This window comes from Dendrobates tinctorius, unplaced genomic scaffold (assembly GCF_039654945.1).
Source record: "Dendrobates tinctorius isolate UK_male_01 unplaced genomic scaffold, ASM3965494v1 ptg000059l, whole genome shotgun sequence".
NCBI classification, from domain to species: Eukaryota; Metazoa; Chordata; class Amphibia; order Anura; family Dendrobatidae; genus Dendrobates; species Dendrobates tinctorius.
Window position 1 is genome coordinate 20,748,016 of NW_027361727.1, and position 15,341 is coordinate 20,763,356.

The 15,341-nt window shown below is 53.5% G+C and overlaps 1 protein-coding gene across 6 annotated transcripts; it reads left to right on the forward strand.

Moving 5' to 3' along the window:
• The first annotated feature begins 3,784 nt into the window (after positions 1–3,784).
• On the forward strand, positions 3,785–11,371 carry LOC141092462 (nuclear pore complex protein Nup160-like). 6 transcript variants are annotated; one of them, XR_012232806.1, is made up of 9 exons: positions 3,785–4,558; positions 4,879–4,974; positions 5,059–5,150; positions 6,475–6,539; positions 6,613–6,717; positions 8,442–8,492; positions 8,571–8,681; positions 10,703–10,804; positions 11,203–11,371. XR_012232806.1 is itself a non-coding variant. In XM_073578626.1 (8 exons), the coding sequence occupies exons 1-4, from the start codon at positions 4,831–4,833 to the stop codon at positions 6,617–6,619; spliced, it is 303 nt and encodes a 100-aa protein (XP_073434727.1). In that variant the 5' UTR covers positions 4,570–4,830; the 3' UTR covers positions 6,620–6,717; positions 8,442–8,492; positions 8,571–8,681; positions 10,703–10,804; positions 11,203–11,371. The 6 variants fall into 6 exon arrangements, 2 of the variants coding, with proteins under 2 accessions (XP_073434727.1, XP_073434726.1); XR_012232805.1 differs by having other exon boundaries at positions 3,789–4,558; positions 8,445–8,492; XR_012232803.1 differs by lacking the exon at positions 6,475–6,539 and having other exon boundaries at positions 4,033–4,558.
• The last annotated feature ends 3,970 nt before the right edge of the window (positions 11,372–15,341 follow it).

A 15,341-nucleotide genomic window follows, 5' to 3' on the forward strand; every position in this document is an offset into this window, starting at 1 on the left:
GTATTCATAATGCCCGTCACGGGTATTGAAGGCCGTTTTCCACTCATCCCCTGCGTGGATCCGGATCAAATTGTAAGCTCCCCGCAGATCTTACTTCGTGAAGATCCGAGCTCCTCTCAGCCGGTCAAAGAGCTCAGGAATCAACGGAAGGGGATATCGGTTTTTAACGGTGATATTGTTTAGGCCCCGGTAATCTATACAAGGCCGCAGTGATCCGTCCTTCTTCCGGACGAAGAAAAAACCCGCGCCCGCAGGAGAAGAGGACTTCCGGATGAACCCCTTGGTCAGGTTTTCCTGAATGTATTCCGTCATGGCAGAGGTCTCGGCTGGAGAAAGAGGGTACGTTCTTCCTCTGGGAGGGACAGCCTAGGGAATCAGGTCGATAGGGCAGTCATAGGACCGATGTGGAGGCAGGGAATCCGCTTCCTTCTTGCAGAAAACATCAGCGTAGGCGTGGTAAGGAACAGGAAGGCCCGGAAGATCGGTTGGCTTAGGCAAAGAATGGGGACAAACAAGGGTCCGCAAACAGCGTGCATGGCAGGCGTGCCCCCAGCGCAAGATCTCCCCGGAGCGCCAGTCGACAACTGGCTCATGCCGCCTGAGCCAAGGTAACCCTAAGAGAATGGCGTGGGATAGTTGAGGCAGGACATAAAAGGCAATCTTCTCGGAGTGAAGTGCACCAATTTGTAGCTCAACTTCAGTGGTAACCGTGGTGATGAGTCCAGGCAGAGGTTTGCCATCGACGGAGGTGATAGCTCGCGGATTTCTTAAGACGACCACGGGAATCTGGAGTTTGTCCACCTCTTCCTGGCGGATGAAGTTGCCTGCTGCGCCCGAGTCCACATACGCTTCCACAGAGCCACGCCCCCGACCTGTAATAAGCAGAGCTGAAAGAGTAAGTGGAAGAGAGGGGGTCTGATCACCTAGGGGGCCCTCTCCTACCTGGCCTAGGCGGATGCGTTTCCCGGTCTCTCAGGACAAGTGCGTACGAAGTGATTGGCCCCTCCACAATATAAACAGAGTCCATTAGTCATCCTCTCCTTGCGCCGTTGTTCGGACAGCTTGATGCGATCCACCTGCATAGGCTCAGGAGCGGAGTTACTAGAGGGAGCAACAGCGCACGGAATGGGGGCTTGGTATAACCTAAAGGGCCTCCTCTCCCTGGCTGACTCTCTAGCGCGTTCCTGAAAACGCAGATCAATACGAGTAGCTAGAGAGATGAGATCTTCCAGGGTGGTTGGGGAGTCACGCCCGGCCAACTCATCCTTGATCTTACTAGAAAGACCTCTCCAAAAGGCACCTACAAGGGCTTCATTATTCCACCCTAGCTCCGAGGACAGGGTCCGGAAACGGATGGCGTATTGCCCTACCGTCAGGGATCCCTGGCGAAGGTTAAAGAGGGCCTCCGTAGTGGAAGCAAGGCGCCCGGGTTCATCAAATACCTTGCGAAATGTCTCCAAAAAACTCTGGATACTGGTGACCACCGGGTCATCCCTCTCCCATTAGGGATTCACCCAAGCCAGCGCCTCTCCCTCAAGATGGGACACTATAAAGGCCACCTTAGCGCGGTCCGTGGGATATTGTTGGGGCAGGAGTTCAAAGTGCAGTCTGCACTGGTTTAAAAATCCCCTACACAACTTCGGGTCCCCACTATACCTGGGCGGTTTTCCAAGGCGGAGAGGAGGAGCTGAGACAGCGTCCCGCGGTTGGGTAGAGACGGCCGCAGAGGACTGTAGAGCAAGCAGTCGATCATCCACGGACGCCATGTACCCCAGAATGTGAGATTGAGCGTCGCGCTGCTGCGCGAGCTCCTGCTGGAGACTGGCTAAGAGGGGGGCGTGCCCAGAGTCAGTGGTTTGCAGGGTGGAAAGCCGGGTGTCCATGGATTTCATGAAGGACATAATCCGGGTCTGATTTTCCCTTAAAAACAGCAGTTCCTTTTGAGTGGCAGCCGTGGCACCGGCGGGGTCCATGGCCTGATGATACTGTGACGTTTTTAGGTAAAAAAGCTACGTCGGAGAGTGGACCCTCTGGATCGCGGATCCGGAGCCCCCGGGCCGAGCACTCCAGGGGAAGACCGACCCCTATACAGGGATCGTTTGGGGCAGGACCACAGGGCACGGAAGCGCAACAGCCGGAACCAAGAGGGACGGCTCCACGGACAAAAAGGACTAGGGAGAAGGATGGCTTAGATACGGACCCTGGACTGACGGACAGAGGAATGTAACACAGGGCACGACAGGGAGGCAGAGCACGGACAAGAGGAACTACAGAGGCATGTAACACAGGCAAGGCAGGGAGAGAGCATGGACAAGAGGAACTACTGAGGCAAGGAACACTGGCAAGGCAGGGAGAGAGCATGGACAAGAGGAACTACTGAGGCAAGGAACACTGGGCACGGCAGGGAGGCAGTGAGACAGGGAGTGGACAATAGGAACTACAGAGGACTGTAACACTGGGCAAGGCAGGGAGGCAGAGAGACAGGGAGTGGACAATAGAAACTACAGAGGACTGTAGCGGCCAGAGGGTGCAGGAGACTACACGATCATCAGGCGTCCTCCTTACAGCGAGGACGCCTGAAGTATCCTAACACCCGGAAGTGCGTCCCCCTGTCCTGCCCCTCAGCGCCGCCCACCGCTGGAGGGAGAGAGCGGGAGGGGGCGTGCGCGCGACAGGGAGCGGGTGCCAGGAGCCGCTGTGAGGAGGATCGCAGGACGGGCGCGCGCCTGGACGGGGGCGCGCAGGTAAGAGGAAGCTGCGGCGTGCGCTGCTGCGCGAGGGACATCGGTGGGCATAGCCGCCGATGTCACATCAAGACCTTTCTTCAGGGCGTGGCCCACACGGCTCCTCCGTACCGAGCGCCCGTGGATCCTTGGGATCTTAATCTGGTTCTTGAGGTTCTGCAAGGTCCTCCTTTTGAACCTCTCAGGGATGTTTCCCTTTCTCTCCTTTCTTGGAAGGTGGCTTTTCTGGTGGCGATCACTTCCATCCGGCGCGTCGGAATTGGCGGCTCTTTCTTGCCGCTCTCCCTTTTTGGTACTTCACCAGGACAAGGTAGTTCTGCGGCCTCCGCCCTCTTTCCTTCCGAAGGTGGTGTCCTCGTTTCACCTCAATGAGGACATTGTTCTGCCATCCTTCTGTCCGAGTCCAACTCATCCTCGGGAGCGGTCCTTGAACAAGCTGGACCTGGTCAGGGCGATGAGAGTCTATCTATCTAGGACGACTTCCTTGCGAAAGACAGAGTCTCTCTTCATCATTCCAGATGGGGCGCGGAAAGGTCACCCAGCTTCAAAGGCCACTATTGCTCGCTGGATCAGATCGGCAATTTTGGAGGCCTACTGAGTTAAGCATCGAGTGGCTCCTCCGGGGATCAGAGCGCACTCTACCCGGGCAGTGGGTGCCTCCGGGGCGGTACGCCACAGAGCTTCCGCGCTGCAGCTTTGCAAAGCTGCAACCTGGTCATCGGTTCACACGTTTGTGAAATTCTACAAAGTCCACACCTACGCTTCGGCGGATGCCAGCCTAGGTAGAAGTATTGTGCAGGCTGCGGTGGTGAGTCCACTGGCCTGATGGAAGTTTGTTTCCCACCCCAGGGAGTGCTTTGGGACGTCCCATGGTCTCTGTGTCCCCCAATAAGGCGAACGAGAAAACAGGATTTTTGGGTTGCTTACCGTAAAATCTGTTTCTCGGAGCCTTCATTGGGGGACACATCACCCTCCCATGTTCTACAACTCCTGTTCTTACTTTGGTTGTTTGGTTACAGTTGAGTTGTTTGTTCAGTTTTCGATCTATTCTGTCACTTCTACTGCTTTCTCACTAACTGAGGAATTCCCTGCCGGTCGGTGGGGTGTACACTGCGGAGGAGGAGCTAACCTTTTTTGTGCATAGTGTCAGCCTCCTAGTGGCAGCAGCATACACCCATGGTCTCTGTGTCCCCCAATGAAGGCTCCGAGAAACAGATTTTACGGTAAGCAACCAAAAAATCCTGTTTTTGACCGCTCTGTGATCCTCATATAAATAATGGAAATGCATGTGTTTTTATTTTTTATTACTATTTCACCATATTTTAAACTACATTTCATCCCCTAAAATAAGAATGCCTGGTATGGCCGAGGAAAGAAAGATAAGGTTCTGTTTCATGGAAGAGGAGGAAATAGAGATGTAAAAAAAAATAAATTCTGGTCATGGTGTGAAGAGGTTAAAGCAAGATGTGTCAATACTGTGATTCCACAAAAATTGCTGTGAAAAAAAAAAAAAAGCTTTGAGCCCAGTGTGTGAATGGGCCCTTATTGTCAGCCAGAATCCTGATGATGTGCTCATTTGTGTCATGTGATTGGTCCCAGCCAGTCAACAGCTAGGAAGAGAGTCGTGACAAGCACAGTGGTCACATGATGCATTGGACAGCTGATGATTGGCTGACAAGGATCACGTGATATTACTGCTAGGGGCTTTTCGGTTGCATGGTGCACAGTGGCAGGTTCTGCACCGGAGCTCTGTTTTCTGCTGCTGGTGGACTCCCTCTCCTGCAGCCACCGGGAGGCGAGTTTACACTTCGCAGGTGAAGGTTGTAGTGGGGAGTGGCAGCCTTTGGGAGCTGCAGCACTGATTGGTTGATCAGGGCAGTGAAGGCTGTGCATTTAGGAGCGCGCTCAGTTCTTGAGGCAGGCTTGGAAGGCGTTCATTCAGGAATGCGCATTTCTACCTCTTGGCGCGCATTCAGGAGCGCGCATTTCTATCTCTTGGCGCGCATTCAGGAGTGCACATTTCTACCTCTTGGCGCGCATTCAGGAGCGCGCATTTCTGCCTCTCCACCGTTTGCCACTCTGCCGTATGATGATCCGTATTGTACCTGTAGTAAGCTGTTGCCTTTCTTCCCAGGTGCTGCGTCTCCTGGAAGGTGTGGTTTTGCCAGAGCTGCTGATTCAATTAGCCACATTGGCCATCTCGGAGACTGCGGATGACCTGAAAAGTCAGGTAATGCTATGTACAAGCTCTCGTGTCCTTCTCTATGTATCTATGATATTTTTTGGTGAGTGACCAGATGTCTCCTGATTGTAGGCGACTTTGAGGACTCGTATCTTCAAGTATCACCTGGATTTGGGACACAGCCAGTTGTACGACGCTCTTGCGCATATTTCTGATCGCAGTAGGTGAGACTGAGGTCTGACAGCTCATGTTGTGGGGCGGAGGTGTGTACGTTGTGCCTGAGCCTTAGACCCCAGCATTTGCTCCATACATGTTCAAATGGAGGATGGAAGCATCTCCTTTGCGTGTCAGGCCCCGATCATGAGCCGCTCCGTACACCCGCTCCTGGCCTGTAGTGTACATTCACCTCAATGGTTGGGAATGTATTAAAGGCACTGCAGGAAATAGCAATGGGCAGAAACATCACAGTGACCCCACTTGTTAAAGTGAACCTGTCACGTCGTTTTGGCCCTGTATGCTGCGGCATTCTATAATGCTGTAGATAAGCCCCAGATCTAACCTGAAATAGAAGAAAAACAAGTTTTATTATACTCACCCTGGGGCGGTCCGGTCCGATGGGTGTCTCAGGTCTGGGTCCGGCGCCTCCCATCTTCATGCGATGTCATCATCCTCCTTGCTTCGTACAAATGACAGAAAAAACTGACGGCACATCCTAGTCTGAACAGGTGCATACCATAAAAAACAGCTTACATATCAAAATAAGGAAATGGTTGCACTCAATTGCATTAAGGCATGTCAAATATATGAAATGTGAATATCATAATGGCTTTTGAAATTTAGAAAAAACATATGAGATACTTAGCACAAAATTTGGCCAAAAGATGTGAGCCCATTCACCAACGTCAAGGTGATCTCATTGAACGGGTCCCTCTTCTCACTACCTTATGTGAACTACTGGCTAATAACAAGATAAAGCATATATTTATAGGAAAAGACATTATGCTATTCACATTTCATATATTTCATATTTGATATGCCTCCTTGCTTCGTGTCACGGCTCCTACGCAGGCATATTTCTTTGCCCTATTGAGGGCAGAGCAGAGTACTGCAGTGCGCAGGCGCTGGGCCTCTCTGACTTTTCCCGGGGCCTGCACACTGCAGTACTCTGCTCTGCCCTCAATAGGGCAAAGAAGTACGCCTGCGCAGGAGCCGTGACACGAAGCAAGGAGGAGGACGTCATCGCATGAAGATGGGAGGCAGTGGACCCGGACCTGCGATGCCCATGGGACCGGACCGCCCCCGGGGGAGTATAATAAAGCTTGTTTTTCTTCTCATTCAGGTTAGATCGGGGGCTTATCTACAGCATTACAGAATACTGTAGATAAGCCCTGAAAGGCAGTGGCTGCATCTTACAGGGCCAAAACGATGTGACAGGTTCCCGATAACCCTCACTTAGCCAGAGTAGGTGCCCAGTTACACGCTGCGGTCAGGAGCGCTGGAATATTAGGGTCTGGTTGGTTCCTCATCCCACGTCCTCCCGTTTTGCAGACAGCTGGATTGCCTTCAGCAATCAGGAACTTGTGGAATTCCCTTACGTGAATTTACAGAGTGAGGTGGTCGTCACCCGGCCGGATCCATCATCTTCTTACCGAGCCAGCTGGTATATCATTGCTGTGTCTCCCTCAGGTTTTGAGCATCATTGAAGCTCGGGCTCGAGCCGTGGATCTGCTGACCCATAATACTACAAGCTCCTGTATGCTTTCCATATTCATCGGCACAACTATCGGAAAGGTATCGGGGGGTTTTACTTTTCTGATCTTAGCTCTAGTAAGAGATTGTATTAGAAATTCTGGAGCCGCTGATTTTAGGACCCTACATTCCTCCTGTGCGTTATGTGAAGCCTCTCCGCTTTACCTGGTCCAGCGCGGAATCTCCACTGCTGCTCTTGGTGTATTGTCTGCCACGCTAACATCACGTTGACACCGCTGCAGACAATCAGTGTGCTAAGTTGCGGGCATGAGCCACTCTGATCATCTGTACTTATGATTGGCTCCACATTGCAGCCATTTAGTAGAGAAGTTTTTAGTTTGTCTTTGCACACAGAGGGGAGGCACACTCGGGGGTCAGGTAGTTATCCGTCGTATTTGGGATTGTCCCCTCTAGTGATCTCCATTTCTCTTGTGATTTCCATCTCTGCTGAATGTCATTGTCACCTTCCTCAGCCGGCACCGTGATGTTTGAGTACGGGATGTGTCTTGGCAGAGAGGTCCGAACTCTTAGAGGTCTTCAGAAGCCAGTGAATGCACACCTGGCGTCTCTGAACCCTCTGCAGCTTATACGGCCCCAATACGCCAGGATTGTGCAGCCTGCGTCGGGGGCAGTGGGAAAGAGATTTATACTTACAGGGGATTTCCTGCCTAGGGGTGGATTCTCATCTCAGGCGTTCACGGGAATATCTGTCAGTAAGCACAAGTGTATGCCATTTATTATTATAGCGCCATTTTTTATGATAGCACCATTTATTGCATTACGCTGTAATACGCCATTTTCCAAACTCGTCATTAAGAGTCACAGATCCGGCGCAGCACAGCCATATCTGTAGCTTCAACCCTTACACTGATATTGGGGTCCAAGCCGTGAACGATCACTGTCTATGAGCTGGTCGTGCAATGTCATTTCTGTAAGTGGATGAGCTCCGGCCGATATGTCTGTAACTCTGAACACGTGACATATTCCCATCTGTGACTGAGATAAGAAAGCCCCTTTAATTTACTTAGAGACCCTACATAACCAGAGCAATTTATTTTGCATGATCCAGATTGATAAACTTCTCCTTTTAGAAACTTCTGTTATAAATTTGTACTGGCGCACCCTGGTGTTCTGTGGGACCCTATGCTCGGTGCTGGTGATCACACGTGCCCCGTGTGTACATGGGCAGAGGAGTGATTCCTGCAGACAGGGACGCTGCAAAAAAGTGGACGTTCTGATAGGGATTCAACCAAACACAATGGTGCGCCGTAACAAGAAACGTAACTTCTAGCCACCGGTAAATAAAAAAATGTTTGCAAGATGAACAGAGAAAATAAAAGTAATTTTCAGCAAATCCATTTACAGGGGTCGTCCAGGGTTAAAAAATATGGCTGCTGTATTAGAAACAGCGCCACCCTTGTTCGTTGTGTCTGTCCGTGGTATGGCAGCACAGCGTTATTGACTAATGGGGCTTCTTTGCAGTACGAGACAACTTATGGTCTCGGGGCGGTGTGAGTGAAAGCAGCAACGTAGTAAAAAGCAGCGATGTAACTGGTCACTTCAAGGAGAGAAAAAAGGGGACTCGCTTATCAATGAGGGTTAATTAACAAAAAAGGTTTAATTCCATAAATCCATTTAAGTCATGGATTGGTTCTACCAGTGTTTTATATAGACGCCTTCAAGGATCTGTTCACAGCTGCAGTAAATGGCCGGCTCTTCCTGTGATTTAACTCTTGACGATACGATGCATTTTCCTTTATTTTAAGTAGGAGCGTCTCCGAAAAGCAACCACGAAGGCGAGTCCTTGTCCCTTCCCGGTAAGTGTGTTCTCCGGTTCTCACAAACTCTCTGGTCGTTCTCTGTCACATCGCTAATGGCCGTCCTGCATTTACCAGGTGGAAGTCAGGTGGAGATTCTGGAGCTGTGGGATTTGAAGAAGGAATTTGTCCTGTCCCGGACACGGCTGACCTTGGCTCGGCATGATAATAATGTGGCCACAATAGCCGGTAAGGATCCATCTCATCAGACAGTATAATAAATGTGCAGAGGAGGCCGAGGACTCGGAGACGTAATCGGCCTTTATGAAACTGAAGGGCAGGAATAAAGGTGCAAATTCAGGAGAACGAATATCTGCTCCTGGACTACAGTCCTCATCATTTCATGGGGTTATCCCTCCTGTATTAGCTACAACACACAGCAGCCTCCGCTCTATGGCACCGGCCCTATCTGTCCATTACACGTCACTTTTCCTCCAGCAACCTCCGCTCTATGGGGCCGACCCCGTCCATCCATTACACGTCACATTTCCTCCAGCAACCTCCGCTCTATGGGGCTGACCCTGTCTGTCCATTACACGTCATATTTCATCCAGCAACCTCCACTCTATGGGGCCGACCCCGTCCGTCCATGTCACATTTCTTCCAGCAGCCGCCGCTCTATGGGGCAGACCCTGTCCGTCCATTACATGTCACATTTCTTCCAGCAGCCTCCGCTCTATGGCTCTGACCCTGTCCCTCCATTACACGTCACATTTCCTCCAGCAGCCTCCGCTCTATGGCTCTGACCCTGTCCCTCCATTACACGTCACATTTCCTCCAGCAGCCTCCGCTCTATGGGGCCGACCCTGTCCGTCCATTACACGTCACATTTCCTCCAGCAACCTCCACTCTATGGGGCCGACCCCGTCCGTCCATTACACGTCACATTTCTTCCAGCAGCCTCCGCTCTATGGGGCCGACCCTGTCCGTCCATTACACGTCACATTTCCTCCAGCAACCTCCGCTCTATGGGGCCGACCCTGTCCGTCCATTACACGTCACATTTCCTCCAGCAACCTCCGCTCTATGGGGCCGACCCTGTCTGTTCATTACACGTCACATTTCCTACAGCAGCCTCCGCTCTATGGGGCCGACCCCGTCCGTCCATTACGCATCACATTTCTTCCAGCAACCTCCGCTCTATGGGGCTGACCCCGTCCGTCCATTACGCGTCACATTTCCTCCAGCAGCCTCCGCTCTATGGGGCCGACCCCGTCCGTCCATTACGCGTCACATTTCCTCCAGCAGCCTCCGCTCTATGGGGCCGACCCCGTCCGTCCATTACGCGTCACATTTCCTCCAGCAACCTCCGCTCTATGGGGCCGACCCCGTCCGTCCATTACACGTCACATTTCCTCCAGCAGCCTCCGCTCTATGGGGCCGACCCCGTCCGTCCATTACGCGTCACATTTCCTCCTGCAGCCTCCGCTCTATGGGGCCGACCCCGTCCGTCCATTACGCATCACATTTCCTCCAGCAGCCTCCTCTCTATGGGGCCGACCCCGTCCGTCCATTACGCGTCACATTTCCTCCAGCAGCCTCCGCTCTATGGGGCCGACCCCGTCCGTCCATTACGCGTCACATTTCCTCCAGCAGCCTCCGCTCTATGGGGCCGACCCCGTCCGTCCATTACGCGTCACATTTCCTCCAGCAACCTCCGCTCTATGGGGCCGACCCCGTCCGTCCATTACACGTCACATTTCCTCCAGCAACCTCCGCTCTATGGGGCCGACCCCGTCCGTCCATTACGCGTCACATTTCCTCCAGCAACCTCCGCTCTATGGGGCCGACCCCGTCCGTCCATTACGCGTCACATTTCCTCCAGCAGCCTCCGCTCTATGGGGCCGACTCCGTCCGTCCATTACGCGTCACATTTCCTCCAGCAGCCTCCGCTCTATGGCTCTGACCCCGTCCTTCCATTATGAAGGTCAGCAGTCTGGAATCCGGCATCAGACAGAGTTTGGAGACTCCAGATTGTTGAATTGTATCACACAGCAGAAAAACTCTTTGTGGTCCATTGTCCCATATAACACATACATACATTATCTACATGAGGCACAATTGTTAAAGGGGTCGTACAGAATTTGGAAAACATTCTCTTTGGAGCTGAGCTGTAATACCTGACACAACCTGTAGACTAAGGTGGCACTGTTTTTAAAGGAAAGCTGCCATGATTTTTAATCTTTTCCATCCTGTATACTTCTCACCAGTGGCCTCTGTCCGCCTTGTCTCCTTTGGTTTGGCTGCCGTATTCCCCCATCGATCACCTTCTGCAAGCGCTGGAAGAGAATAACAGTCTGCTAAACCGAGAGGTAAGAGGCGCAGTCACCGTCACACATGTGTGTGGTGTTTGGGGAGCTTGGTATATGCTCCGATTATAGGACTTTTCCCCCATTAGTCGCTGTACATTCTGCCGCCTTCCTTACCGGATGCCACGATAGGCCCCATTCTAAGTCTGTGCTGCCTGGTGCTACTGGGATGATTGACATGTAAGGATGAGAACCGGAAAAGCCAAAGCTTGTCCTCCGCATGTGCCTGGACTCCCTGACCGTTAATGGCGAGAATTCACAACTCATGACCGTGGTGACTAATGGTGATGTCATTCATGGTGACGTAATGCCACACTCACAAACTGTGAGGGATTAGAGCCATGGCAGCCGGGCTCAGACCATGTGTGCACCATTAATGTTTTCCTCCATTTCCTCTACAGCTGCCGGAGAAGCTCAGTGACAAACTTGACTACTACTTTCAGAAGTTGGGAGACTCCACGCCGCATCTGCTCAGCCAATGGAGAAGCTAGGGCCGCTCTGTGCTCCATGGTTTTCCCCTTTTGTATCTGTATTTAGTCATTTTTGTTCAATAAAATGTAATATTTTCTATGTTTTTGCAATCTGGAGTCGCTGGTTTTTCGGTAATGGGCCGTGTTCTCAGTGTTAGATAAGTTACATCAAGTTTATGGCTTATATTAATTAAACGGCTAGCAGACTCCTCCCCTCCCACTAAGCCCTGCCCACTTTTTAGAACTGTGTCATAAAGGTGGGTCCAGCTGGCAGAGAGTAAGTAATGGCATCTTGTAGCTGCTTGCAAGCAGTGAATTGAAACATCCCTGTTCTTGCATGAACACAACTGCCACAATATAAACACGAGCGGCTCGTGGTCCTCGTCCTCACGGGTCTCTTGAGTCCAGATGTCATCAGTACGGCCGTCGATGTTGTGCTGAGCTGCTGCAGCAGCGTTGGAGGGGCTGCCATGGTGGGCATGAGCTTTCATCCCTTGAGCTCTTCTCTTTTTAAAGAGGTTGTCCAGGACTGTGTCTGTGACGGTCTCTCCTTAGAATAGGTCATCTGTGTGTGATCAGTGGGGGGTGCGACACTGGCAACTCCGCCTATCAGTTGTTGACCGGAACTTGTCAGTCCCTGCGCTGCACAGCTCCGCCGACAGACCTGCAGTACCCGACCGTGGACACAGCTCCACCAACAGACCTGCAGTACCCGACCGTGAACACAGCTCCACCGACAAACCTGCAGTACCCGACCGTGGACACAGCTCCACCGACAAACCTGCAGTACCCGACTGTGAACACAGCTCCACCAACAGACCTGCAGTACCCGACCGTGGACACAGCTCCACCAACAGACCTGCAGTACCCGACCGTGGACACAGCTCCACCGACAAACCTGCAGTACCCGACTGTGAACACAGCTCCACCAACAGACCTGCAGTACCCGACCGTGGACACAGCTCCACCGACAGACCTGCAGTACCCGACCGTGGACACAGCTCCACCAACAGACCTGCAGTACCCAACCGTGAACACAGCTCCACCAACAGACCTGCAGTACCCGACCGTGGACACAGCTCCACCGACAGACCTGCAGTACCCGACCGTGGACACAGCTCCACCGACAGACCTGCAGTACCCGACCGTGGACATAGCTCCACCGACAGACCTGCAGTACCCGACCATGGACAATGCTCTGCCGACAGACCTGCAATACCCGACCTTGGACACAGCTCCGCCGACAGACCTGCAGTACCCGACCGTGGACACAGCTCCGCCGACAGACGTGCAGTGCCCGACAATGGACACAGCTTCGCCGACAGATGTGCAGTACCCGACCGAGGACACTGCTCCGCTGACAGACCTGCAGTACCCGACCGAGGACACTGCTCCGCTGACAGACCTGCAGTACCCGACCGTGGACACAGCTCCGCGGACAGACCTGCAGTACCCGACCTTGGACACAGCTCCACCAACAGACCTGCAGTACCCGACCGTGGACACAGCTCCGCCGACAAATCTGCAGTACCCGACCGTGGACACAGCTCTGCCGACAAACCTGCAGTACCCGACCGTGGACACAGCTCCGCGGACAGACCTGCAGTACCCGACCTTGGACACAGCTCCGCTGACAGACCTGCAGTACCCGTCTGTGGACACAGCTATGCCGACAGACGTGCAGTACCTGACCGAGGGCACAGCTCCGCCGACAGACGTGCAGTACCTGACCGAGGGCACAGCTCCGCCGACAGACCTGCAGTACCCGACCGAGGACACAGCTCCACCGACAGACCTGCAGTACCCGACCTTGGACACAGCTCCGCTGACAGACCTGCAGTACCCGACTGTGGACACAGCTCTGCCGACAGACGTGCAGTACCTGACCGAGGGCACAGCTCCGCCGACAGACGTGCAGTACCTGACCGAGGGCACAGCTCCGCCGACAGACCTGCAGTACCCGACCGAGGACACAGCTCCGCTGACAGACCTGCAGTACCTGACCGAGGACACAGCTCCACCGACAGACCTGCAGTACCCGACCGAGGACACAGCTCCGCTGACAGACCTGCAGTACCCGACCGTGAACACAGCTCCACCGACAAACCTGCAGTACCCGACCGTGGATACAGCTCTGCCGACAGACGTGCAGTACCTGACCGAGGGCACAGCTCCGCCGACAGACCTGCAGTACCCGACCGAGGACACAGCTCCACCGACAAACCTGCAGTACCTGACCGAGGACACAGCTCCACCGACAGACCTGCAGTACCCGACCGTGGACACAGCTCCACCGACAGACCTGCAGTACCCGACCGAGGACACAGCTCCACCAACAGACCTGAAGTACCCGAACGTGGAAACAGCTCCACCAACAGACCTGCAGTACCCGACCGTGGACACAGCTCCACCAACAGACCTGCAGTACCCGACCGTGAACACAGCTCCACCAACAGACCTGCAGTACCCGACCGTGGACACAGCTCCACCAACAGACCTGCAGTACCCGACCGTGGACACAGCTCCACCGACAGACCTGCAGTACCTGACCGAGGGCACAGCTCCGCCGACAGACCTGCAGTACCCGACCGAGGACACAGCTCCGCTGACAGACCTGCAGTACCTGACCGAGGACACAGCTCCACCGACAGACCTGCAGTACCCGACCGAGGACACAGCTCCGCTGACAGACCTGCAGTACCCGACCGTGAACACAGCTCCACCGACAAACCTGCAGTACCCGACCGTGAACACAGCTCCACCAACAGACCTGCAGTACCCGACCGTGGACACAGCTCCACCAACAGACGTGCAGTACCTGACCGAGGGCACAGCTCCGCCGACAGACGTGCAGTACCTGACCGAGGGCACAGCTCCGCCGACAGACCTGCAGTACCCGACCGAGGACACAGCTCCGCTGACAGACCTGCAGTACCTGACCGAGGACACAGCTCCACCGACAGACCTGCAGTACCCGACCGAGGACACTGCTCCGCTGACAGACCTGCAGTACCCGACCGAGGACACAGCTCCGCTGACAGACCTGCAGTACCCGACCGTGAACACAGCTCCACCGACAAACCTGCAGTACCCGACCGTGGATACAGCTCTGCCGACAGACGTGCAGTACCTGACCGAGGGCACAGCTCCGCCGACAGACCTGCAGTACCCGACCGAGGACACAGCTCCACCGACAAACCTGCAGTACCTGACCGAGGACACAGCTCCACCGACAGACCTGCAGTACCCGACCGTGGACACAGCTCCACCGACAGACCTGCAGTACCCGACCGAGGACACAGCTCCACCAACAGACCTGAAGTACCCGAACGTGGAAACAGCTCCACCAACAGACCTGCAGTACCCGACCGTGGACACAGCTCCACCAACAGACCTGCAGTACCCGACCGTGAACACAGCTCCACCAACAGACCTGCAGTACCCGACCGTGAACACAGCTCCACCAACAGACCTGCAGTACCCGACCGTGGACACAGCTCCACCAACAGACCTGCAGTACCCGACCGTGGACACAGCTCCACCGACAGATGTGCAGTATCTGACTGAGGACACAGCTCCGCTGACAAACCTGCAGTACCTGACCGAGGACATAGCTCCACCGACAAACCTGCAGTACCCGACCATGGACAATGCTCCGGTGACGCCGCTGTGCTGTGGGTGTCGGTGACTGAGCAGCTCCGGCCAACACCAGGGAAGAGCTAACAGCCAAGATGGCGGGTGTAACCAGTGTTAAAGATGGGTTATCAATGTTAACCCCTTAATGACCGGGCCACTTTTGACCTTAATGACCAAGCCAATTTTTACATTTCTGACCACTGTCCCTTTTGAGGTTATGGCTCTGGAACGCTTCAATGGATCCTGCTGATTATGACATTGTTTTTCGTGACATATTGTGCTTAATGATAGTGGTAAAATTTCTTTGGTATGCGTTTATTTCTGAAACAAAACAAGAAATTTGCCAAAAAAATTTTGAAATTTGGCAATTTTCAAACTTTGATTTTTTTTTTTTTTTGTGCCCATACATCTGTAAAAACCGACCCGAATCACGT